The 25,093-nt window shown below is 39.9% G+C and overlaps 1 protein-coding gene across 1 annotated transcript in view; it reads left to right on the top strand.

Annotated features, from left to right (window-relative positions):
• Window positions 1-3,356: 3,356 nt before the first annotated feature.
• The window catches only part of RHBDL2 (rhomboid like 2), a 39,809-nt gene continuing 18,072 nt past the window's right edge, over window positions 3,357-25,093 (top strand). Inside the window, exons 1-3 of the mRNA XM_003415513.4 lie at window positions 3,357-3,619; window positions 6,859-7,007; window positions 11,058-11,170. Coding sequence (XP_003415561.1) covers window positions 3,374-3,619; window positions 6,859-7,007; window positions 11,058-11,170 — 508 coding nt within the window. The 5' untranslated portion in view covers window positions 3,357-3,373. The remainder of the gene's footprint in view (window positions 3,620-6,858; window positions 7,008-11,057; window positions 11,171-25,093) is intronic.

Here is a 25,093-nt window from a genome sequence, read left to right as displayed (position 1 = left end):
TTTGTGATCTGATGTGATTTTCCTACATGTTGTAAATCTTACCTCTAGGATATTAATGAGGTGAGATTAGCAGCAGTTATGTTAGTGAGGCAGGATTCAGTCTACAAGATTAGGTTGTGTTTTAAATCAATCTCTTCTGAGATATAAAAGAGAGTAGCAAGGAGAGAGACATAGGGACCTCATACCACCAAGAAAGCAGTGCCAGGAGCAGGGCGTATCCTTTGGACCTGGGATCCCTGCGCTGAGAAGCTCCTAGTTCAGGGGAAGATTGATGACAAAGACCTTCCTCCAGAGCTGACAGAGAGAGAAGCCTTCCCCTAGAGGTGGCACCTTGAATTTGGACTTTTAGCCTCCTAGACTGTGAGAAAATAAATTTTTCTTTCTTAAAGCCATGCACTTGTGGTATTTCTGTTATAGCAGCATTAGATGACTGTCATAGATTGAATTATGTTCCCCTAAAAGTGTGTGTATCAACTTGGTAAGGCCATGATTCCCAGTAGTGTGTGGTTGTCCTCCATTTCGTGATTGTACTTTTATGTTGAGAGGATTAGGGTGGGATTGTAATACCACCCTTAGTCAGGTCACCTCTTTGATCCAAGGTAAAGGGAGTTTCCCTGGGGTGTGGCCTGTACCACCTTTTATCTTTCAAGAGATAAAAGGAAAGGGAATCAAGCAGAGAGTTAGGGGCCTCATACTACCAAGAAACCAGCTCTGGGAGCAGGGCGTGTCCTCTGGACATGAGATTCCTGTACTGAGATGCTCCCAGACTGAGAGAAAAAGGATGACAAGGGCCTGGCCCCAGAGAGAGAGAAAGCCTTCCTCTGGAGCTGATGCCCTGAATTTGGACTTCTAGCCTACTAGACTGTAAGAAAATAAATTTCTCTTTGTTAAAGCCATCCACTTGTGGTATTTCTGTTATAGCAGCACTAGATGACTAAGACAATGACTACGACAGTGATTTCAGTAGTTTTACTAGGAGTAAAACAAAACAAAACAAAAAGGAGAAAGGCCTTCCAGGTAGTACAATGGCACAGGAATAGGGAAGTGCGCATAGGTACGCTTCACTCTTGCATACATGCTGGCTCAGGATCCTGTACATCTGCTTGGTTTCACCTAGCATAACTCTAATTATACAATTGTTTGTCTAAACTTTATTTGACATCTGTCTCCTCTACTAGATTGTAAATACTTTGAGGATAGGGATGGTGGCCTGATACCTAATAGGTATTCAATAAATATTTGTTGAATAAATGCCTAGATGATTGAATGTTAAGACTTGAGTTCAAGGGACTGCTGAGGAAAAGATTCATAGGTATGGAAGTTAGTAGGAACACAGCCAAGGGTTGAGGGTGTCATAGAGTTGTGGGGAAGATGTGTGTTAGCAAGGATGCTGATGTTGTACCTGAAGAACCAGTAAGGGATGGCCTTCTTAACTCAAGTCTGATACAGAATGGGCATCTGTGGTGTTTTAGAAAGAACACTGATAAGTTAGAAAGAGAAGACTTGGGTTTGAATCCTGAGAAAGTAATTTAGTCTTTTCATTTTTTGAAGGAGGGCTTGGTTCCTCGTCTCTAAATGGGGATAAAATTCCCCGTCTCCTGGGATTGTTGTGGGGTCCAGTGAATCAATGGAGGTGAAAGCCCCAGCACAATGCCTGACACACAGTAGATGCTCAATTAATGGTATCTTATTCTGAATCAGAAACAAGAGACCTATGTTTGGCCTGGGAGTAGAAGCAAGGTGAAACTAAGAAGGGAATTGAGACTGCTCACTTAAGCTAGACAAAAAAAAAGCTGAGTTTAATTAAGCAGTGTGCATGGTTTGGGCTCTGACATAAATCTCCTCATGGCAAAGCCATTTTACACTAATGGTGGAGTGAAAGTCAGTGGCAGAGGGTAAGAAAGGTGCATATGAAGTAGGGTTGCCATTCCAGTGCTCCAGTCCACCCCCTTGGGTGGTGGCAATAGATAAAACCAGAAGTGGCCCTTGGAAACTTTCCCTCATTAGGGGAGGCTACAGTACTTTATTGTTGTTAGGTCCTGTCCAGTTGGTTTTGACTGATAGCGACCCTAGGTACAACAGAACAAAACACCTCCTGGTCTTGCACCATCCTCACAATTGTTGCTATGTTTGAGCTAATTGTTGTAGCTACTATGTCAATCCATCTCGTTGCGGGTCTTCCTCTTTTTTGCTGACCGTCTACTTTACCAAGCATGATGTCCTTCTCCAGGGACGGGACCCTCCTGATAACACGTACAAAGTGTATGAGACAAAGTCTCACCACCCTTGCTTCTAAGGAGCATTCTGGCTGTGCTTCTTCCAAAACAGATTTGTTTATTTTTCTGGCAGTCCATGGCATATTCAATATTCTTCACCAACACTGTAATTCAAAAGGGTTAATTCTTCTTTGGTCTTCCTTATCCATTGTCTAGCTTTTGAATGCATATGAGGCAATTGAAAATATTATGGTTGGATCAGGCACACCTTAGTCCTCAAGGTGGCATCTTTGTTTTCTAATGCTTCAAATAGATCTTTTGCAGCAGATTTGCCCAATGTAATATGTCATTTGATTTCTGGACTGCTATGTCCATGGGTGTTGATTGTGGATCCAAGTAAAATGAAGTCTTTGACAACCTCCATCTTTTCTGTGTTTATAATCATGTTGCTTATCAGTCCAGTTGTGAGGATTTCTGTGTTCTTTGTGTTGAGGTGTAAATCATACTGAAGGCTATAGTCTTTGATCTTCATTAGTAAGTGCTTCAAGTCATTTTTGCTTTCAGCAAAGAAGGTTGTTCCATCTGCATATTGCAGGTTGTTAATAAGCCTTTCTCTAATCCTGATAATGTGCTTATCTTCAGATAGTCCAGTTTATTGGATTTGCTCAGCATACAGATTGAATACGTGTGGTGAAAGGATACAACCATGATGCACATGTTTCCTGATTTTCAACCACTCAGTATTCCCTTGTTCTGTTGAAACAACTGCCTCTTGGTCTATGTATATATTCTGCATGAGCACAATTAAGTGTTCTGGAATTTCCATTCTTTGCAATGTTATGCATAATTTATGATCCACATAGTCGAATGTCTTTGTATAGTCAATAAAACACAGGTAAATATATTTCTGGTATTCTTTGCTTCCATCCAAAATCCATCTGACATCAGCAATGATATCCCTGATTCTATGTACTCTTCTAAATCTGGCTTGAATATAAGTGCTTGAGCACAGAGAACATTTTAATCATCTTAAGCTGCCTTCTAGTAACACATGGCTTAGAAACTAATGATTGTGGTTTCCATGGCCAAAGGCTATAGAGTTATTTGTTTTTCCCTGACATTTATGTCCCTTTCAGGTGGAGGGAGGATCCAGGACAATGGCCGATGCTCATGATTTGGAGCTGGAAAGTATGAACCTGGATATGGAGAGAGAGATGAAACAAGAGCTGGAGGAAGAAGAAAAAGTGGGGGAGAACAGGGGAGGTAAGGCTCCTTCCAAAGATAAAAAAGTCCACAGGATTGTCTCAAAATGGATGCTTCCTGAAAAGGCCCGAAGATCATACTTGGACAGAGCTAACTGCTTCCCACCCCCTGTGTTCATCATCTCCATCAGCCTTGCTGAGGTAAATGTTTTGGGTGGTGGGCACTAGCTGAAGTCCTCGGGGAGTTGCAAACAAACTCTGAGGTTAATAGTCTGGAAAACATTCAAGAAGAAAGCTTATTGGGGGCAGTATAGCAGACACAGAACCTCTACCTCACCCTCTCCAGAGTCCCTTTTCAGTCTTTTCCTATGCTGCCCATCACTTTCAACCAAGGGTTGAGTTTCATTTTTCTAACGAATCCCTTAACCAGCAGTGATTTTAATTTCAGTGGCTTTGTTTCATTTAACTGGTGGGAGGCTTGGGGACCAGCTAATCCTGAGGTTGCGAATTGGATTGATCTCATGAGTCAACTTCTATTGATTGGTAAGGTCTGTCTGGAGCCATATGTGTAGAAGAAGATGGATTGACACGGTGGCTGCAACAATGGGCTCAAATGTAGCAACGATTGTCAGGATAGCACAGGACTAGGCAATGTTTCATTCTGTTATAAGGTTGGTATGAGTCGGAACCAACTTGACAGCACTTAACAACAACAGCCTCCAAATTTCAGTGGTAAAGAAAATGGTATCCTCTCACCATGTCTGCTTTGGGCAAGGAAGTGGGGAGTTCCATGTTAAGTGTGTTTTCAGACTTTGATCTCGTTAACCCTTTTTTTTTTTCCAGAGAGACTGCAAGGCCCAGAGAGGTGGAATGAGTCGTCCGAGTCATAGTTAGTGACTGGGCTGCTCATGAGTCTCATTACACCTAGCTTTTTGTCCCACATCATGATGTCTCATAAGAGAATTGGCAGAGCGTGGCTGCTTGTGGGGTGTGACTTCAGCGGCGTTAACTCAAACCCATTGCTGTCAGGTGGATTCAGACTCATGGTGACCCCATATATTACAAAGTAGAACTGCCCATAGGATTTTCTTGGCTGTAATCTTTTTTTTAATAATTTTTTTGAGCTTTAAGCGAACGTTTACAAATCAAGTCAGTCTGTCACATATAAGCTTATGTACACCTCACTCCATACTCCCACTTACTCTCCCCCTAATGAGTCAGCCCTTCCAGTCTCTCCTTTCGTGACAATTTTGCCAGTTTCTAACCCTCTCTACCCTCTTATCTCCCCTCCAGACAGGAGATGCCAACACAGTCTCAAGTGTCCCCCTGATACAAGTAGCTCACTCTTCATCAGCATCTCTCTCCTACCCATTGTCTAGTCCCTTCCATGTCTGATGAGTTGTCTTCGAGAAGGGTTCCTGTCCTGAGCCAACAGAAGGTTTGGGGACCGTGACCGCCAGGATTCCTCTAGTCTCAGTCAGACCATTAAGTCTGGTCTTTTTATGAGAATCTGGGGTCTGCATCCCACTGATCTCCTGCTCCCTCAGGGGTTCTCTGTTGTGCTCCCTGTCAGGGCAGTCATCGGTTGTGGCCGGGCACCATCTAGTTCTTCTGGTCTCAGGATGATGTAAGTCTCTGGTTCATGTGTTGGCTGTAATCTTTACAGAAGCAGATTGCCAGGCCTTTCTCTGTGGTGCCGCTGAGTGGGTTCCAACTACCCACCTTTTGGTTAGTACCTGAGTGCAAACCGTTTGCGCCACCTAGGGACATTTCAGGGACATTAGGAAAACCCTTATGTAATCCTCCTAGTTTCCACTGATGCCTCAACCTCCTTATCAGGGACCAAGCCTCTGCTGGCTTAGATAAAGATAAGTATACTTCAGGTAAGCATTTGCTCTGGATGTGTATCTGGATTCTTTCTGCTTCTCAGCACGCTAGCTTTTATGTTATCCTTCCAGATTTTGCTCTCATTGCTAACTGCTTTGGTCTGCCTAGCTTATCTTTTCAAACTGACTATGAAAGGCTATCGACAGCGCTGGGAAAAAAAAATGAAAGGCTACAGATCAACTAGCCTGCCCATGGTCCAATCAGTCGGTGTGCGGGTGAGGCCAGGATTGGAGAAGAATGGGGTAAGGTCACATTGTACAAAATAAGCTGGTCTAGACAGTGAGTGCCACAGAGAAGGCAGTTTTCCTTGGAAGGGTCATGGAGCAGCTGCTGAGGTCTCTGCCTCTTACAGAAGGAGATGCATCGGCTTAACTTTTTTTTAAATTAACTTTTTAAAAATAAACTTTTTGTTTTGAAATAATTTTAGGTTTACCGAAAAGTTGCAAAACTAATACGGTGAGTTCCTGTTTACTCCTCATCCACTTTCCCCAATCAGTAACATCTTATTTCAGTGTTACGTTCGTCAAAACTAAAAAACGGACACTGGTACATTACTACTTTACATGGATTTTACCAGTTTTTCCATTAATGCCCTTTTTCTGTTCTAGGATCCAGCATTTAGTTGTCATGTCTCCCCAGCCTCCACTCATCTGTGACCATTTCTCAGTCTTTCTTTGTTTTTCATGACATTGACAGGCTAGAGGAGTACTGACCAGGTAGCTTGCGGAATGCCTCTCAATCTGAGTTTGATGTTTTTTTCAGGGTTTGGCTGGGATTATGGGTTTGGGGAAGAATACCATGGAGGTGAAGTGCCCTTCTCACCATATCATATCAGGGGTGCATGATATCCACATGTCACTGGTGATAACCTTCACTTGGGTATTAGTGTAGTGTTTGCCAAGTTTCTCCTCTGTAAAGTTACTGTTTTTCCATTTTCCTAATCTGTTCCTTGGAAATGAACACTGACTTAGTTTTATACTAAGTTGTAAATGAAAGAGCAAGTGGTGGTGGGGGATGGGGGAAGATAAGGGGAGAGGGTATTTGAGATGGGGGAGGATAGCTGGAGAACACAGTGCCAGAGAGCAGGGTGTAAAAGCGAAGGGGAGAGGGCTTGGAAAAAAGTCTCCTTTACGCTTTGGCCTATGGCTGCGCCTAACTACTGGGGGAGATAAGATATGACCACAGTGGGGGATGGTGAGAATATTCCTATCATCTTCTGAGCACATGCTATGAGTGGTCCATTTGAGAGTTCTGCCCATGGGCTTACTTAGGCCAGTGTCTGGAGAAGGAAAGGTCCCTGGGTGGTGCAAATGGTCTTAGCTTATCTACTAACCAAAAGGTTGGTGGTTTGAAACCACCCAGTGGTGCCATAAAGGCCTGGCAATCTGCTTCTGTAAATATTACAGCCAAGAAAACCCTAGCAAGTTCAGTTTTACTCTGTAACACATGGGGTCACCATTAGTTGGAATCAACTGCATGGCAGTGGGTTTGTTTTTTTGTTTTTTTTTCCTGGAGAAGGAGGGTTAACATTTATGTTTGTCTCTTGCTGTCAGCTGGCAGTGTTTATTTACTATGCAGTGTGGAAGCCTCAGAAACAGTGGATTACCTTGGACACCGGCATCTTGGAGAGCCCCTTTATCTACTCTCCTGACAAGAGGGAAGAAGCCTGGAGGTTTATCTCATACATGCTAGTACATGCTGGGTAAGGAGTGACCGTTAAGTCACTGATGTCAGAAGGGACTATTAAGTCATTATAACCCCTAACGTTTGTTCAGCACATTAGTATTGATGAATCATCTTCATGTCCACAGTCTTGTTTGATCCTCATAGCGACCCTAGGCCCTGAACCTATGTGACTTACTCTAAGTCCTGTGTACTTTATATTGCATTATCACTTCCTGATATTGGTATTTACATAGGAATATGAATGAGAAGAGACCAAACCTTTAAAAACCAAAGCTATGTTTCCCAAGTCTTTTGATGTTCTTAAATGTTCCCTAGGAGTCCCTGGGTAGTGCAGAAGGTAATGTGCTAGGCTGCTAACTGAAAGGTTGGCAGTTCAAATCTACTCAGAGCTACCTTGGAAGAAAGGCCTGGCAACCTACTCCCAAAAAATCAGCCATTGAAAACACTATAGAGCACAGTTCGACTCTGACACACGTGAGGTCACTATAAGTTGGTTTGATTCCACAGCAACTGCTTTGTAAATGTTCCTTTAGGTAATGAAATGGTTTAACTGAATCACTGGTTCTCCCATCCCAGCCTTTTAAAAAACTATTTTATGAACATTTTAATGAATGTATTTTTTTTTTTTATAATACTGTTATCCACGTGGAATAATACAGACGATAGGAAATGAAGGGCCTGCCTTTTAATTTGCTTATAGTTTCTTAAATGTTAGTAGTCTTTCTTGACCTAGCTCAAAATTCATGACCTACAATGGCCACTGCAGACAGTCAGGAGCTTGCTTCTGGCCTCACCTCTCTGGGGGACTCCTGTAGCTTCAGGTGAGGCCATCCTCATCAATGGGACCTACCCTGCCCTGGACCTGAAGGGTTGGTTGGACCTTTGGCCAGTGGCTAAACAAGCATCCATAGCAGGACACAGGGCTCAGACAAGTCAGGGGCAGAATCACTAAAAACACCAATTTCTGTAGACACTTCCACATTTCAGTTTTCCATTTATCAGTATGTTCTGAGCAAACGTGGCTCCTGCGCTCAAAGACAAAATTTATAAGGGGAAGGAGTCCCCTAAATAAAAACGTAAGGCAACATAGTATTACAGTATACAGTAGTTACTTAATCTTTGTGCTTCATTTTCCTCATCTGTAAAATGGGACAATATATGCTTACCTCATAAGGTTGCTGTGATTAAATGAAACAGTAGTTATAATTTTCACAGTGTCTGACACATGGTAAAAAAAAGCCCCAAATCAAACTCATTCCCGTCAAGTTGATTCCGACTCATAGTGACCCTGTATGACAGAGTAGAACTACCCCATAGGGCTTCCAAGCAGCGGCTAGTGGATTTGAACTGCCGACCTTTTAGTTAGCAGCCAAGCCGTTAGCTGCTGTGCGACCAGGGCTCCATGATAAGCACTCAAAAAGCCGGCTGTGTAGGACATGTTACATATGGGGTTGTATAAATTAGGAATTCTTTTGGATGCAAGTAACAAAAACAATCTAGCAGTGGCTTAAACAAATAGAGGCTAATTTTTTCCCCGTATAGTAACTCCAGAGGTAGGTGGCTGGTTCAACACTTTAATAAAGCCAGGTTCTGCTACTATGCTGGCATCTCTCATCACTTGGCCTTTTTCTCCTGGTTGCAAGTTGGTTGCTGTAACTCTGCATTCAAGGGAAAAAGAAGGAATGAGTAGCACTAGGTACTAGTGCATCCATCCCTTTTGTCAATGCAAAAACTTTCTTAAATCTCCCAGTAGCGCTTTTACTTGCATCTCATTGGCCAGAGCCACGTGACATTGCTAGAGAGGTTGGGTAAGTTGACATTAGTTCTTCCAGTCTGGATAGAGGAGGTAGAGAAGATATGAAGGAAGTAGATGTTGGATTAGCTATAGTTATATAAAGAGAAGGGAGCCTTGGTGGCACAATAGTTAAGCTGTTGATTCCTGAAAGATCGACCGTTCAAACCTACCAGTGGCTCCACAGGAGAAAAGACAGCAAAATCCATTGCTGTCAAGTCGATTCTGACTACTAGTGACCCTGCAGAATAGAGCAGAACTGCCTCATAGGGTTTCCAAGACTGTAGTATTTACTGAAGCAGACTGCCACATCTTTGTCCCGAGAAGCAGCTGGTGGGTTCCAACTGCCAACCTTTTGATTAGCAGCTGAGCACTTAACCACAGTACCACCAAGGCTCCTTCCAGTGAAGATTATGGCCTAGGAAACTCTGTGGGGAATTCTCCTTTCTCTTATAGGGTCGCTATGGGTCAGAATCGATTTGATGGTACACACCATCAACAACCACATATGAAGGGGGAAATATCAAAGTAGGGATGGCTTCACGGATAATATGGATTTAAACTGGATTTTGCTGGGTGTATAAAATTTGAATGAAAAAAATTAATATTTTTATTTTGGGTATATGAAAAGATTCCAGCTTTTTGCCACCTCCAGTCTTGCTACTGACCAGTGGAAAAATTGCTTAGAATTGCAAAAAAGGGCGATTTTTGAGGGGCGTTTTGTGCTATTGGTCACTGTTACAGATTGAATTGTGTCTTCCAAAAATATGTGTTGTAAATCCTAACCTCTATGCCTATGGTTATAACCCCATTTGAGAATGAGTTGTCTTTGTTAACAGGCAGGATTAGTGTAGGGTGTGTCTTGAGTCAATCTCTTTTGAGATATAAAAGAGATTAAACAAGCAAGCGAGATAAACAGAGTTGGGAGAAGAGAGATGCCAAGCCACATGAAGATTGCCCAGGAGTAGAAGTTCAGAAGAGACAAGGACCGAGAGAGAAAGACCTCCCCTAGAGCTGGTGGCCTGAATTTGGACTTCTAGCCTTCTAAAGTGTGAGAAAATAAATTTCTGTTTGTTAAAGCCACCAATTGTGTATTTCTGTTACAGCAGCACTAGGTAACTCAGTCAACTTGTCCTCAAACAGTTCCCAGGAAACAGGATGGTTTTCTTTGATCTTCTTGTTCAGATTCAGGAGCAGATATTTCATATCTCCTTTATGTCTGAGGTCTCCAAAACACTGTCCTTGCTAGACACTTCTGTGCTGAATTACATGTAAACCCTCATATGTCTTTGAAGATGGCTTGGACACTGATAGTTGTGGGTGGGTACACACCCAACTGTAAAAAGTAAGTAATCCATTCAGAAGGATATCCCCCCCCCCGCCGATAGCCTTCAATGATATGCTGAATATTTGTTGACTAAATTATAATGCAAAAGTACAAACCTTAACATTAATACAAAAGCTGCTGGACTTTGTGGAAGACGCAATGCTTATTATTTATTTGAGTTTTGTGTTTAATCTGAAATCTCTTTAAAAATTAAAACATTGTGTTACATAGCTACTAAATTAAGGGTTATTCTAATGTAAGAATTTTTCCAATTTTGGTCTGAGATTCTGCAGATATACTTCTGGTATTTCATTTTAAAATATAATTTTGTCTATTTAAAAACTGATAAGAACCACCTGCACTCAGATATCTTATACGCTAAACTTTAGTGCACTGGAGATGCCAACTTTAGCAAGTGTTACTGGGTCAACGTTTTTGTGGAGAAGTGGGAATGAGGTTTTCTCTTGTCATCTCTGTCTACTGAAGAATCTCCTGAGGTTGCGAGACAGGCTGTTTTAAAAACTTATTAAAATTGGAACTCGATGTGAGTGAATTATGATTTTCTCTATAGCATGCAACGGAAACAAGATCAGATGCCGAGGCTGCCATAAGATGGCGATTGTCATCTCAATCCCCTAACTTCACATTTATGTTCCTTAAACAGCCTCATTGATTTGTTTGACATAAGTATTATAAAAATATAACTTACAAAATAAATTTATACTTCTAAAATACCCTTTTTTCTGCTTTATATATTGAGGCTCCATGTAAGATTTTATGTAAAATAAAGATTCTCCTGCTTAAAAAATTAAAAAAAAAAAGATTAGAAAATGGAATGCTGGTGAAGGAAGTCCTTACCTGGAAACACACCGATGTCCATTAGCTTCCCAAGGAAAGAGTTGCTTGGTTTAGTCATAATGTTTGACGTTATGTGTTTGCTTTTGCAGAGTTCAGCACATCTTGGGGAATCTTGTTATGCAGCTTGTTTTGGGCATCCCCTTGGAAATGGTCCACAAAGGCCATCGAGTGGGGCTAGTGTACCTGGCAGGGGTGATTGCAGGTCAGTGTTCTGAGGGTAACACGGAAGTGAAACCTCTGGGCTCGGAAGTACAAAAGCTAACATTTAGAGTGGGCTTCTTATTTAAGTCAAGATTTTTTTTCACTTTTTTTTTTTACTGTGCTTTAACTGAAAGTTTACAAATCAAGTCAGTTTCTCATACAAACCTTTATGTACACTTTGCTATATACTCCTAGTTGCTCTCCCCCTAATGAGACAACACATTATTTCTCTCCACCTGGTATTTCTGTGTCCATTCAGCCAGCTTCTGACCCCCTCTGCCTTCTCATCTCCCCTCCAGACAGGAGCTGCCCACATAGTCTCATGTGTCTATCTGAGCCAAAAAGCTCACTCCTCACCAGTATCATTTTCTATCTTATAGTCCAGTCCAACCCCTGTCTGAAGAGTTGGCTTTGGGAATGGTTCCAGTCTTGGGCTAACAGAAGGTCTGGGGACCATGACCTCTGGGGTCCTTCTAGTCTCAGTCATACCATTAAGTCTGGTCTTTTTATGAGAATTTGAGGTCTCCCCGACTGTTCTCCTGCTCCATCAGGGATTGTCTGTTGTGTTCCCTGTCAGGGCAGTCATTGGTTATAGCCGGGCACCGTCTAGTTCTTCTGGTCTCAGGCTGATGTAGCCTCTGATTTATGTGGCCTTTTCTGTCTCTTGGGCTCATCTTTACCATATGTCTTTGGTGTTCTTCATTCTCCTTTGCTCCAGGTGGGTTGAGACCAATTGATGTTATCTTAGATGGCCACTTGCTTGCTAGCGTTTATGACCCCAGTAAGTCAAGACTTATTGCACTGCTCAGATGTGCTAGGGAGCACCCTAAGCATTAGAGGTAAAAAGATTAAGCCCTTGTATCTGTCTTTAGGTATCTCACAGTCAGATAGGGTTTTATACAATTGGAAACTGTCAGTAGTTTGGTGTAAGTGTGTATATGTTAGGTAAAAGCCAAAAGCCAGATTGTCAGACTAATGATTTTTGGAAGTAACGTGGTAAAATTTGCTTTTAAGGGAGATGACTTAGGGAGAATGCCGAGAAGAGCTGGGGGTGGGGGTGGGGGTAGGTAGAGATAGGGCCCAAAGATCAAGTAGGGTTTGGAAACATATCTATGGCTGTGATCTCTAAAGCTGAGCGTGCCTAAGATGATCCATTATGGTGTGGGAAGAAAATACTAGAACTTCTATTTGTGTGTGTGTTTGTGCATATATTGGAAATATTTTTTTATGGAAGTTTAAATAAACTTTTTATTTTGAGATCATTGTAAATTTCACATGCATTTGTAAGAAATAATACCTACAGATCCTGTATCCCCTTTAACCACTTACTCCCAATGGTAACTTCTTGCAAACCTATAGTATAATATCACAGTCAGGATATCAACATTGATACAGTCGAGATACAGAACATGTCTAGTGCCACAAGGATCACTCATGTTGCCTTTTTATAGCCACACCTACTTCCGTCCCACCTCCACCCCCTTCTTAACCTGTGGCAACCACTAGTCTGTTCTCTATTTCTATAATTTTGTCATTTCAAAAATCTTATATAAATGGAATCATACAGTACATAGTCTTTTAGAATTGGCTTTCTTCAGTCAGCGAAATTCTCTGGAGAGTCATCTGCATTGTTGCAGATACCGGTAGTTCGTTCCTTTTTATTGCTGAGTAGTAGTCCGTAGTGTGGATGTACCATGGTTTGTTTAACCATTCACCCATTGAAGGGTATCTGGATTGTTTCCAGTTTTTGCCTCTGATGAATAAAGTTGCTACAAAAATTTGTGTATGGGTTTTTGCGTGAACATAAGCTTTCATTTCTTTGGGATAAATACCCAAGAGCACAATTGCTGCATCATACGGTAGCTGCATGTTTATTTTTTTTAAGAAACTGCCGAATTGTTTTCCATTTTACATTCCTATCAGCAATGTCTGAGTGATCCAGTTTCTCTGTATTCTCACCAGACTTTGGTGTTGTCATTATTTTTTATGTTAGCCATTCTGATAAGTGTGTAGTGATATCTTGATATCTCACTGTGGTTTTAATTTGTGTTTCGCTAATGGCTAATGATGTTGAACATCTTTTTTCTGTGCTCGTTTGCCATCTGTATATTCTCTTCTGTGAGATGCCTGTTGTGTCTTTTGTTCATTTCTAATTGAATTGTTTACTTTACAGTTGAGTTTTGAGAGTTCTTTATATATTCTAGATACTAGTCCTTTACTGAATATGTGGTGTGTAGATATTTTCTCCCAGTCTTTAGCTTGTCTTTTCATCCTCTTAACAGGGTCTTTCACAGAACAAAGGTTTCAAATTTTGATGCAGTCCAATTTATCAATTTTTCCTTTTATGGATCGTGCTTTTGGTGTCATGTCTAAGAACTCTTTACTGAGCTCTAGAGTCTGAAGATTTTCTCCTATGTTGTCTTCTAAAAACGTTATAATGGTACGTTTTACATTTAAACCTGTGATCCATTGTGAGTTTTTTTTTTTTTTTTTCATTTTGACTTAATTTTTGTATAAAGTGGGAGGTTAAGGTTTTTTGGTTTTCTTTTTATGCTCATGGATATTCAATTACTCCAGCACTATTTATTGAAAAGACTATACTTCTTTGATTACTTTTGTATTTTTGTCTAAAATCAGTTGGTCATAGCTGAGTGGGGCTGTCTCTGGGTTCTCTTTTCTGTTCCATTGAGCTACGTGTCTATCCCCTTACCCACACAGACTTGATTACTGTAGCTATCTAATAAGTCTTGAAATTGGGTAGAGTGATTCATTCCTCTTTATTCCTGTGTTTCAAAATTGTTTTTAGCTATTCTAGTTCCTTTGCCTTTCTATATAAATTTTAGAATAATTTTTGTCTATATCTACAAAAACTCATGCTGAAATTTTGATAGAAATTGCATTGTTTGAGCACAATTGAACTCAATATACACTTTTTATGTTGAATCTTCCATTTATTGGAATACTGTATGTCTCTCCATTTATTCAGATCTTTGATTTCTTTAATCAGCATTTTGTAGTTTTCAATATGTAAGTCCTATACATGTGTTATTAGATTTACACTTAAGTTTTTTTTGAATGATTGTAAATAGTACTGTATTTTTAATTTCAGTGTCCATATATTCATTGCTAGTAAATAGAAATGCAATTGATTTTTATATGTTCATCTTATATTCTGAGACCTTGCTGAACTCACTTATTAGTTCTAGGATATTTTTGGTAGACTCCTTGGGGTTTTCTGCATTGTCTACAAATCACCATGTCACCTACAAATAGGGACAGTTTTATTTTTTCCTTTCTAATCAGTAGACCTCGTTTTCTCTTTCTTGCATTCTTGTGCTGACTAGGGTTTCTGGCACTATGTTGAATAAGAGTGGTGACAGCAGACATCTTTGCCTTGTTCCAGTCTTAAGAGGAAAGAATTTAGTCTTTCACCATTAAGTTTAATATTAGCTGTAGGTTTTCGTGTAGATGTTCATTATCTATTTATTCATAATCTAAAAAATAAGCACATAATCAAGCACAACTAACATGGAATACACAGGTTGACAGAGATCTCTCTTTGGTCTTTATGTATCACAGAAGCGTATGCACTTTCCCTGGGCCAGGCGTGAGCTCTACAGCACGCAGGAACTGAAAGTCCTCACTAGCTTGTTCCCTGTCACGTAGTAGAACACATTGCAGTCTTTATGTCCTGGTTAAGTAAATGTGGGAATCTTTACAAGGAGTGAAAGGAAGTCTAGAATTAGGAGGTCATGAATGAAAATCTTCTGTACCTCCCAGAGATTTGCTAATTATTTCATGGTAAATTAGTTAGAAGAGTTGTGACTTACATTAACCAAAAACCAAACCCGTTGCCATCAAGTTGATTCTAATTGATAGCAACCCTATAGGACACAGTAGAACTGCCACATAGTTTCCAAGGCTGTAGTCTTTAATGGAAGCAGATTGCCACATCTCCCTCCTGCGCAGCTGCTGGTGGATTCCAATCACTGACCTTTTGCTTGGCGGCCGAGTGCTTTAACCACTGTGCCACCAGGGCTCCAGGTGACTTAGTTATGCTTTTTTCTTTTATAAAAAGATGAATGTCTAATTTGCTGACTTTTTTCTGTGATAACAAAAGGCTTTCAGTAGTATGCTATGTAACAGATGTTGCTTAAAAAAATATATATATCCCTTCGAAGACAGGGTGACATTTTTCTCTCCATGAGTGTGAAAGTAACAGCTTTTCCAAAAATACCCGTAGTATGGTAAGGGCATTTTGAATTGGTAATTGGAAATAGTTCCATCATTATCTGATTTTTCTGCTGAAATGATGTAGTATGTTACACTTCACACTTAAAAAACTGGGAACCAATTTTCTAATTTGTTTTCAAGTTTCTCAGTGAAGAGTTTTTGTTGTCGTTAGGTGCTGTTGAGTCTGTTTCAACTCATAGCGACCCTTTAACAGAATGAAACATTGCTCAGTCCTGTGCCATCCTCACAATTGTTATGTTTGGGACCATTGTTGCAGCCACTGTGTCAATTCATCTCGTTGAGGGTCTTCTTCTCTTTTGCTGACCGTCTACTTTATGAAGAATGATGTCCTTCTCCAGGGAATGGTCCCTCCTAATAACATGTCCAAAGTACATGAGATGAAGTCTCACTACCCTTGCTTTTAAGGAGCATTCTGGTTGTACCTCTTCCAAGACAGATTTATTCATTCTTTTGGCAATCCATGGTATATTCAATATTCTTCACCAACACCATAATTCAAAGGCATCAATTCTTCTTCCGTCCTCCTAATTCATTTTCCAACTTTCCCATGCATATGAAGCAATTGAAAATGCCATGGTTTGGGTCAGGCACACCTTAGTCCTCAAGGTAACATCTTCGCTTTTTAAGACTTTAAAGAGGTCTTTTATAGCAGATTTGCCAATGCAATGCATTCTTTGATTTCTTGACTGCTGCTTCCATGGGTGTTGATTGTGGATCCAAGTAAAACGAAATCCTTAACAACTTTAATCTTTTCTCCATTTATCATGATATTGCTTATTGGTTCAGTTGTGAGGATTTTTGTTTTCTTTATGTTTATAGTGTAATCCATACTGAAGGCTGTAGTCTTTGATCTTCATCAGTAAGTGCTTCAAGTCCTTTTCACTTTCAGCAAGCAAGGTTGTGTCACCTACATGCCGCAGGTTGTTAATGAGCCTTCCTCCAATTCTGATGATGTGCTCTTCCTCATATAGTCCAGCTTCTCAGATTATTTGCTCATCATAAAGACTGAATAAGTATGATGAAAGGATATAACCCGACACATGCCTTTCCTGATTTTAAACCATGTAGTATCCCCTTGTTCTGTTTGAACAGCTGCCTCTTGTTCTGTGTATAGTTTCCTCATGAGCACAATTAAGTGTTCTGGAATTCCTATTCTTTGGAATGCTATCCATAATTTATGATGCATACTGTCGAATGTCTTTGCTTAGTCAATGTCATGGATTGAATTATGTCTCCCCCAAAATGTGTATCAGTTGGGCTGGGCCATGATTCCAGTATTGTGTGATATTCCTATATGTTGTAAATTCTGTCTCTATGATGTTAATGAGGGAGGATGGGCGGCAGTTGTGTTAGTGAGGTAGGACTCAATCTACAGGATTGTATTGTGTCTTGAGGCAATCTCTTGAGATATAAAAGATAGAAGCAAGCAGAGAGACAGGGGGACCTCGTACCAGCAAGAAAGCAGCACCAGGAGCACAGCGCATCCTTTGGACATGGGGTCCCTGTGCCTGAGAAGCTCCTCGACCAGTGGAAGATTGAGGACAAGGAATCTTTCTCCAGAGCTGACAGAGAAAGAAAGCCTTCCCCTGGAGCTGAAACCCTGAATTTGGACTTGTAACCTACTACACTGTGAGAGAATAAACTTCTCTTTGTTAAAGCCATCCACTTGTGGTATTTCTGTTATAGCACCGCCAGATAACTAAGACAGTCAATAAAACACAGGTAAACATCTTTCTGATATTCTCTGCTTTCAGCCATAATCCATCTGACATCAGCAATCATATCCCTCGTTCCACATCCTCTTCTGAATCCTGCTTGAATTTCTGGCAGTTCCCTGTTGATGGACTGCTGCAGCTGCTTTTGAATGATCTTCAACAAAATTTTACTTGTGTGGATATTAATGATATTGTTCGATAATTTCTGCATCCTTTTGGATTACTTTTCTCTGAAACGGATACAAATACGGATCTCGTCCAGTCAGTTGGCCAGATGGCTGTCTTCCACATTTCTTGGCATAGACATTGAGCACCTCCAGTATTGCATCTGTTTGTTGAAACATCTCAATTGGTATTCCATTAATTCCTGGAGCCTTGTTTTTTGCTAAAACGCCTTCAATGCAGACCGGACTTCAACCTTTAGTATAATCAGTTCTTGATCATATGCTACCTCCTGAAATGGTTGAACATCAACTAATTCTTTTTGGTACAGTGATTCTGTATTCCATCCATCTTCTTTTGATGCTTCCTGCGTTGTGCAATATTTTTCCTGTAGAATCCTTCAATATTGCAACTCAAGGCTTGAATTCTTTCAGCTTGACAAATACAGTGTGTTCTTCCCTTTTGGTTTTCTAATTCTAGGTCTTTGCACATTTCGTTATAAAACTTCACTTTGTCTTCTCGAGCCACCCTTAGAAATCTTCAGTTCAGTTCTTTTACTTCATAATTTCTTCCGTTTGCTTTAGCTACTCTATGTTCTAGAGCAAGTTGCAGAGTCTCTTCTCACATCCGTTTTCGTCTTTTCTTTCTTTCCTGTCTTTTAAGTGACCTTTTACTTTCTTCATATATGGTGACCTTGATGTCGTTCCAGAACTCATCTGGTCTTCGGTCATTAGTGTTCGATGCATCAAATGTATTCTTGAGATGGTCTCTAAATTCAGGTGGAATATATTCAAGGTTGTATTCTGGCTTTAGCTTGGATTTGCTATAATCAATTGATGGTCTGTCCCACAGTTGGTTCCTGGCCTTGTTCTGGCTGATGATATTGAGCTTCTCCACTGTCTCTTTCCACAGATATAGTCGATTTGATTCCTGTGTATTCTCTCTGGCGAGGTCCATGTGTATAGTCTTCATTTACATTGTTGAAAAAAGGTATTTGGAATGAAGAAGTCATCGGTCTTGCAAAATTCTATCATGCAATCTCTGGCATCATTTCTATCACCAAGGCCATATTTTCCAACTACTGATTGTTTTTCTTTGTTTCCAACTTTCACATTCACATATACAATCACCAGTAATCAATATCTTGATTATCAATGTGTCTTGATTGCATACAATTTCAGACTGCAGAAGTTGGTAAAAACCTTCAGTTTCTTCATCTTTGGCCTTAGTGGTTAGTGTGTAAATTTGAATAATAGTCGTATTAAGTGGTCTCCCTTGTAGGCATATGGATAGTACCCTATCCTTATTTTGAGTGCCTTCCAACCTGAGGGGCTCATCTTCCAGCACTATATCAGACAATGTTCTGCTGGTACTGATAAGGTTTTCACTGGCCAATTCTTTCCGAAGTATACTGCCAGGTCCTTCTTCCTCGTCTGTTTTAGTCTGGTGGCTCCACTGAAACCTGTCCACCATGTATGACCCTGCTGGTATTTTAAACACCATACCTTCCAGCATAACAGCAACAAGCCACGACAGTACGACATACTGGCAGATAAGTGGTGGTTCAGAACTTTAGTGGGTTTTAATTTCATTTATTGTGATACTATCTGATTGGTTTGAAAGAAAAAAAACACAATTAACAGTAGGGGAGGTGGAAATTAATAGCCAAATTACAAGAAATGTTGCAAAATTGGAGGAATTACAGCTAATGATGTTTAAGTCTTCCATTTCATCCGTGTGTCTTTTAGGTTCTTTTATTTTTAGCCTATATATTTATAGACAGCATGTAGTTGGGTCTTGCTTTTTATACACATCTTTATTTTTTGCCAGTGGCTGCCAATTTAGAGCACATTTCTATAGAAATTAATTAACCTTAGAATGACACATTTGCATTTCAATGTAAGCATATTCAACCAGATTTTAAAAAATATTGAAGCTTATTTAATGACACTACTTATAGATTTTTATACCATTAATGAAATAAAAAATAATTTAAAAATATTGTTTAATCAATGTCTCATCCTTTTTAAATTCTATTTTTGTGTTTAAAATATATTAGCATAGCAGTATATATCTGTATAATTTATAAAAAGTGAATATATATGTATTGTAATGGGTGCTCAGTTTTTTTTTTTACTGATCAAAAACTTGCCAGCGTCTGAGAGCAGAGGGTTGCAATCTGGCAGGGTGGCAGTGGCTGTGGGGATGGAGAGAAAGCAGCAGTCAGGAACCATGTTAAAGAGAATCAGCAAGGCTTGGTGACGTAGTCCCACATTTCACTCACCTCCTACACCTTTGGATTCTGTCTTCCCACCTTCTCCTTCTGTTCCTGCACACGCTGATTTCTCCCATCTATGGGAGTCTTTTGCAAAGGTCAGGGTATACCTGGCTCCCGCATCTACACCTGTTTCCCCTGCAACTTGATTTGAACCTGTGGGCTCAGTCTTGCCCTAGTTTCAGAGGAGCAGAGAAGGGAGAACGTGAATAACCTGTTCACATCCTCTGCCTATTTTTGCAGTAGCCTCCTAGCAGGTGTTTCTTTGCCATTCCAGTGTATCCTTCACACCTTTGCCTGAGTTACCTTCCTCAAACACAGATTAGATGATATTATACCCTTCCTAAAACATTTACAATGGCCAAAAGAAAGTTGAAACATTCAAGAATGCTTCATTATCCTCCTCCATCTGGCCCCAATCCCTCTCTTTTTTTTTTTCCCCCTAGATTCCTGCATAAGTAATATAATTCTAGTTTCCCTACTTGCTCCTCAGAGTGTGGTTCATGGATCAGCAGTTTTGGTATCACCTGGGAGCTTGTTAAAATGCAGAATGTCAGGTTCCACACCCTACTAATCAGAAACCGCATTCAACACTATCCACAGGTGACATTAAAGTTTGGGGTTCCTACAGACTTGCATCATCCTGAGACCAGAAGAACTAGATGGTGCCCGGCCACAACCGATGACTGCCCTGACAGGGAGCACAACAGAGAACCCCTGAGGGAGCAGGAGAGCAGTGGGATGCAGACCCCAAATTCTCATAAAAAGACCAGACTTAATGGTCTGACTGAGACTAGAAGAATCCCGGCGGCCATGGTCCCCAAACTTTCTGTTGGCCCAGGACAGGAACCATTCCTGAAGACAACTCATCAGACATGGATTGGACTGGACAATGGGTTGGAGAGAGATGCTGATGAGTGAGCTACTTGTATCAGGTGGACAGTTAAGACTGTTGGCATCTCCTGTCTGGAAGGAAGATGGGAGGGTAGAGAGGGTTAGAAACTGGCAAAACGGAGAGGAAAGGAAAGGAGAGACTGGAAGGAGGGAGTGGGCTGACTCATTAGGGGGAGAGTAAATAGGAGTATGTAGTAAGGTGTATATAAGTTTATATGTGAGAGACTTGATTTGTAAACTTTCACTTAAAGCACAATAAAAATTATTAAAAAAAAAAGTCTGGGGTTCCAGGGTCCCCAGAATCACCTGGAGAACTTGTTACAAATAAAGCTATCCATATCACCCCCAGACCTACTGAATCAAATCTCTGGAGATATGGCCCTGGGATCTGTATTTTTTTTTTTTTGCTTTTGCTTTTCTGTTTGTTTAAATTAAAAAAAAACCCCATTGCCGTAGAGTCAATTCTGACTCACAGCGACCCTATAGGACAGGGTAGAACTGTTCCATAGGGTTTCCAAGGCTGTAATCTTTACAGAAGCAGACTGCCACATCTTTCTTCTGTGGAATAGCTGGTGGGTTCGAACTGCCCACTTTTTGGTTGGCAGCTGAGTGCTTAAACACTGCATCATCAGGGCTCCCTTCTATTTGTTTAGTGAGGTATTACCGACATGTGATAAAGTGCACACATTTAAAGTGTACAACTTGTTAAGTTGTGGCATGTGTCTGTAACTGTGAAACTATCACCACAATGAAGGTAATGAACATGTCCATCACCCCCCAGATCTCCTTGGGCCTCTTCGTAATCCTTTCATCCCATCTCTTTCTGCCTCTGCCTCCTTCACGCCCCGCAAGGCAACCACTGATATGCTGTCATTATACATTAGTTTGTTTTTTCCAGAATTTTATACAATCATAAGAGTATTTACTCTTTTTTGTCTGGCTTCTTTCACTCAGCATAATTATTGTGAGCTTTATCCATGTTATTGTGCATGTCAATATTTCCTCGCTTTTTATAGCCGAGTAGTATTTCATTGTGAGGATATACCACGATCTGTTTATCCATCTCCTTTTTTTTTTTTTCTGTGGATGGAAATCTGCATTGTTTCCAGTTTGGAGCTATTACGGGTAAAGCTGCTATGAACATTTGTGTACAAGTCTTTATGTGAACAAATGTTTTTGTTTTTCTTGGCTCTCATTCATAATATTCCCCTATTATCCTTTTAATATCTGTAGAATATTTAATGATATTACTTTTCTCATTCCTGATATTGGTAATTTGTATTTTCTTTTTTCCCCCTCTATTCCATTTGATTAGAGGTTTATTAACTTTACTGATCTTCTCAATGAGTATCTTTTGGTTTCTTTGATTTTATTCTGTTTTCTGTTTCATTGGTTTCTCCTCTGAGTTTTATTATTTCCTCTCCTCTACTTTGGAGCCCTGGTGGCGCAGTGGTTAGGAGATCGGCTGCTAAACAAAAGGTTGGCAGTTTGCATCCACCAGCCACTCCTTGGAAACACTATGTGGCAGTTCTACTCTGTCCTATAGGTTCACTATGAGTCAGAATCAACTAGACAGAACAGGTTTTTTCTTCTACTTGGTGTTTCATTTGCTGTTCTAGTTCCTTAAGGTGGTAGGTGAGGTCACTGATTTGGGAAATTTCATTTTTTCTAATATAGGCATTTAATGCTATAAATTTCTCCCCAGGATACTGCTTTTGTATTATCCCTCAAATTTTGTTATGTTTTCGTTTTTATTCCTTTCAAAATACTTGCTAATTACCCTTTTTATTTTTTCTTTGACACATGGGTTATTTAGAGGTATGTTATTCCAGTTTTCAAATGTTTGTGGATTTTCCAGAGATGTTCTGTTGCTGATTTCTAATTTAATTTCATTGTGTTTAGAGAACACACTTTGTATGACTTGAATTCTTTTAAATTACTAAGATTTGTTTTATGGTCCAGAATATGGTCTATGGTAATAAGTGTTCTCTGTGCATTTAAAAAGAATGTGTGTTCTGCTGTTGGTGGTGGACTGTGGTATAAATGTCAGTTGGGTTGTATTTGGTTGATTATGTTGTTTGTCTTCTAGATCCTTACTGATTTTTTGTTTCCTTTTTCTATAAATTCTTGAGAGAGGGATTTTGAAATCTCCAACTTAAATTGTGGATTTGTCTGTTTCACCTAGTGGTTCTATCAGTTTTTGCTTTGTGTATTTTGAAGTTCTGTTATCAGTCGCTGTTAGAGATTCAATTGTGTCCGCCAAAAATATGTATTGTAAATCCCAACTCCTCTACCTGTGGTTATAATCCCATTTGGGAATGGGTTTTCTTTGTTACGTTAATGAGAAGATATTAGTATAAGGTGTGTCCTGAGTCAATCTCTTTTGAGATCTAAAAGGAGCAGATTAAGGTAAGCAGAAGTGGGGAAGATAGATGCCATACCACATGAAGATCCCCAAGGAGCCAAAGAATAGAAGCTGCAGAGACAGGGACCTTCCTTTAGAGCCGACAGAGAGGAATGCCTCCCCTTAGAGCTGACACCCTGAATTTGGGCTTTTAGCTTCCTAAACTTTGAGAAAATAAATTTCTGTTTGTTACTACTTCTGGTATTTCTGTTACAGCAGCACTAGGTAACTAAGACAGATGCATAAACATTTAGGGTATGTCTTTCTGATGAATTGACTCCTTTATCAATATGAAATAACCTTCTTTATTCCTGATATTCTTTGCTATGAAATCTGCTTTGTCTAATATTAATGTAGACACCCCACCTTTCTTTTAATTAGTGTTAGCATTATCTATCTTTTCTATCCTTTTTTTTTTTTTTATCCTTTATATTTAAGTATGTTTTTTATAGGCAGCATGTAGTTGGGTCTTGCTTTTTTATCCAATCTGACAATCTCTGCATTTTAAGTTGGGTGCTTAGATCTTTTAATGAGATTATTGATATGGTTAGGTTTCAGTCCATCATCTTGCCATTTGTCTTCTGTTTGTCCAATCTGTTCTGTCTTCCCTTTCCCCCACTTTTCTGTTTTCTTTTGAATTGTGTATTTTTTATGAGCCTATTTTATGTCCTTTGTTGGCTTATTAGCTGTAACTCTGTTTTGTTATTTCAGTGTTTTCTTTAGGGTGTATAGTATCCACCTTCGACTTCTTATACTCTACTTCTAGGTGATATTATATCACTTTACACGTTGCTGCTGTTGTTGTTAGGTGCCGTTCAGCCAGTCCTGACTCATAGCGACCCCATGTACAATAGAATGAAACACTGCCCGGTCCTGTGCCGTCCTCACAACTGTTGTTATGCTTGAGCCCATTGTTGCAGCCACTGTGTCAATCCATCTCATCGAGGGTCTTCCTCTTTTTTTGCTGACCCTTTACTTTACCAAGCATGATGTCTTTCTCCAGGGACTGATCCATCCTGATAACATGTCTAAAGTATGAGACATAATCTCTCCATCCTTGCTTCTAAGAAGCATTCTGGGGTTGTACTTCTTCCAAGACAGATTTCTTTGTTCTTTTGGCAGCCCATGGTATACTCAACATTCTTTGCCAACACCATAATTCAAAGTGGTCAGTTCTTCTTCAGTCTTCCTTATTCATCGTCCAGCTTTCACATGCATATGAGGCAACTGAAACACCATGACTTGGGTCAGGTGCACGCACCTTAATCTTTAAGGTGACACCTTTGCTTGTTAAAAAGCAAAGATCACTTTACATATAGTATACTAATCTTACCATGGGCTAACCAAAAGATCAGCAGTTCAAATCCACCAGGTGCTCTTTGGAAACTCTTATGAGGCAGTTCTACTCTGTCCTACAGGGTTGCTATCAGTCGGAATTGACTCCACGGCAATTGGTTTTTTGGTTTGGTCATACTTGCATTTCTTCCCTTTGTGCTGGTGTTGTCATACGTTTTACGTATACTATAAACCCCACACTACACTGTTATTATCTTTGTTTAAACAGTCACTTGTCTTTTAAAGGGATTTAAATAAAAAATTTTTGTTTATTTGCCCATGTTCTTACCATTTCCAGTGCTCTTCATTCTTTGTGTAAATCCATAATTCTACCTGGGCTCTTTCTACTTCTACCCAAAGGACTTTCTTTTACATTTCTTATGTGCAAATCTACTGGTAATTAATTCATTCAGCCTTTGTATGTCTGAAAAAGTCTTTATTTCACCTTTGTTTTTGAAATATGTCTTTACTAGGTATAGAATTCTAGGTTGACAGTGTTTTTCTTTTACTACTTTAAAGCTGTTGCTCCACTGTTTTCAAAATTGTATTGTTTCCAACAAGGAATCTGTTATCATGTTCCTTGTTAGGAGACATGTCTTTTTATCCTGGCTGCTTTTAAGATTTTCACTGGTTTTGAGCAATTTGATTTTGTGTGCCTTCATTGTCGTTTTCTTCATGTTTCTTGTGCTTGAGGTTTGTTGAGATTCTTGGATCTGTGCATTTATAGTTTTCATCAAATTTGAAAAAAAAAATTTGTCCATAATTTCTTCAAAATTTTTTCTGTGACTTCTCTTCTCCTTTGGCAACTTCAACTATGCATTTACTAAAAAAAATACTAGGCAGCTTGAAAATTTCCCTCAGCTCACTGATACTGCATTCATTTTT

This window comes from Loxodonta africana, chromosome 3 (genome assembly GCF_030014295.1).
Source record: "Loxodonta africana isolate mLoxAfr1 chromosome 3, mLoxAfr1.hap2, whole genome shotgun sequence".
Classification (NCBI taxonomy): domain Eukaryota; kingdom Metazoa; phylum Chordata; class Mammalia; order Proboscidea; family Elephantidae; genus Loxodonta; species Loxodonta africana.
This window is presented reverse-complemented; position numbering and strand designations above follow the sequence as displayed.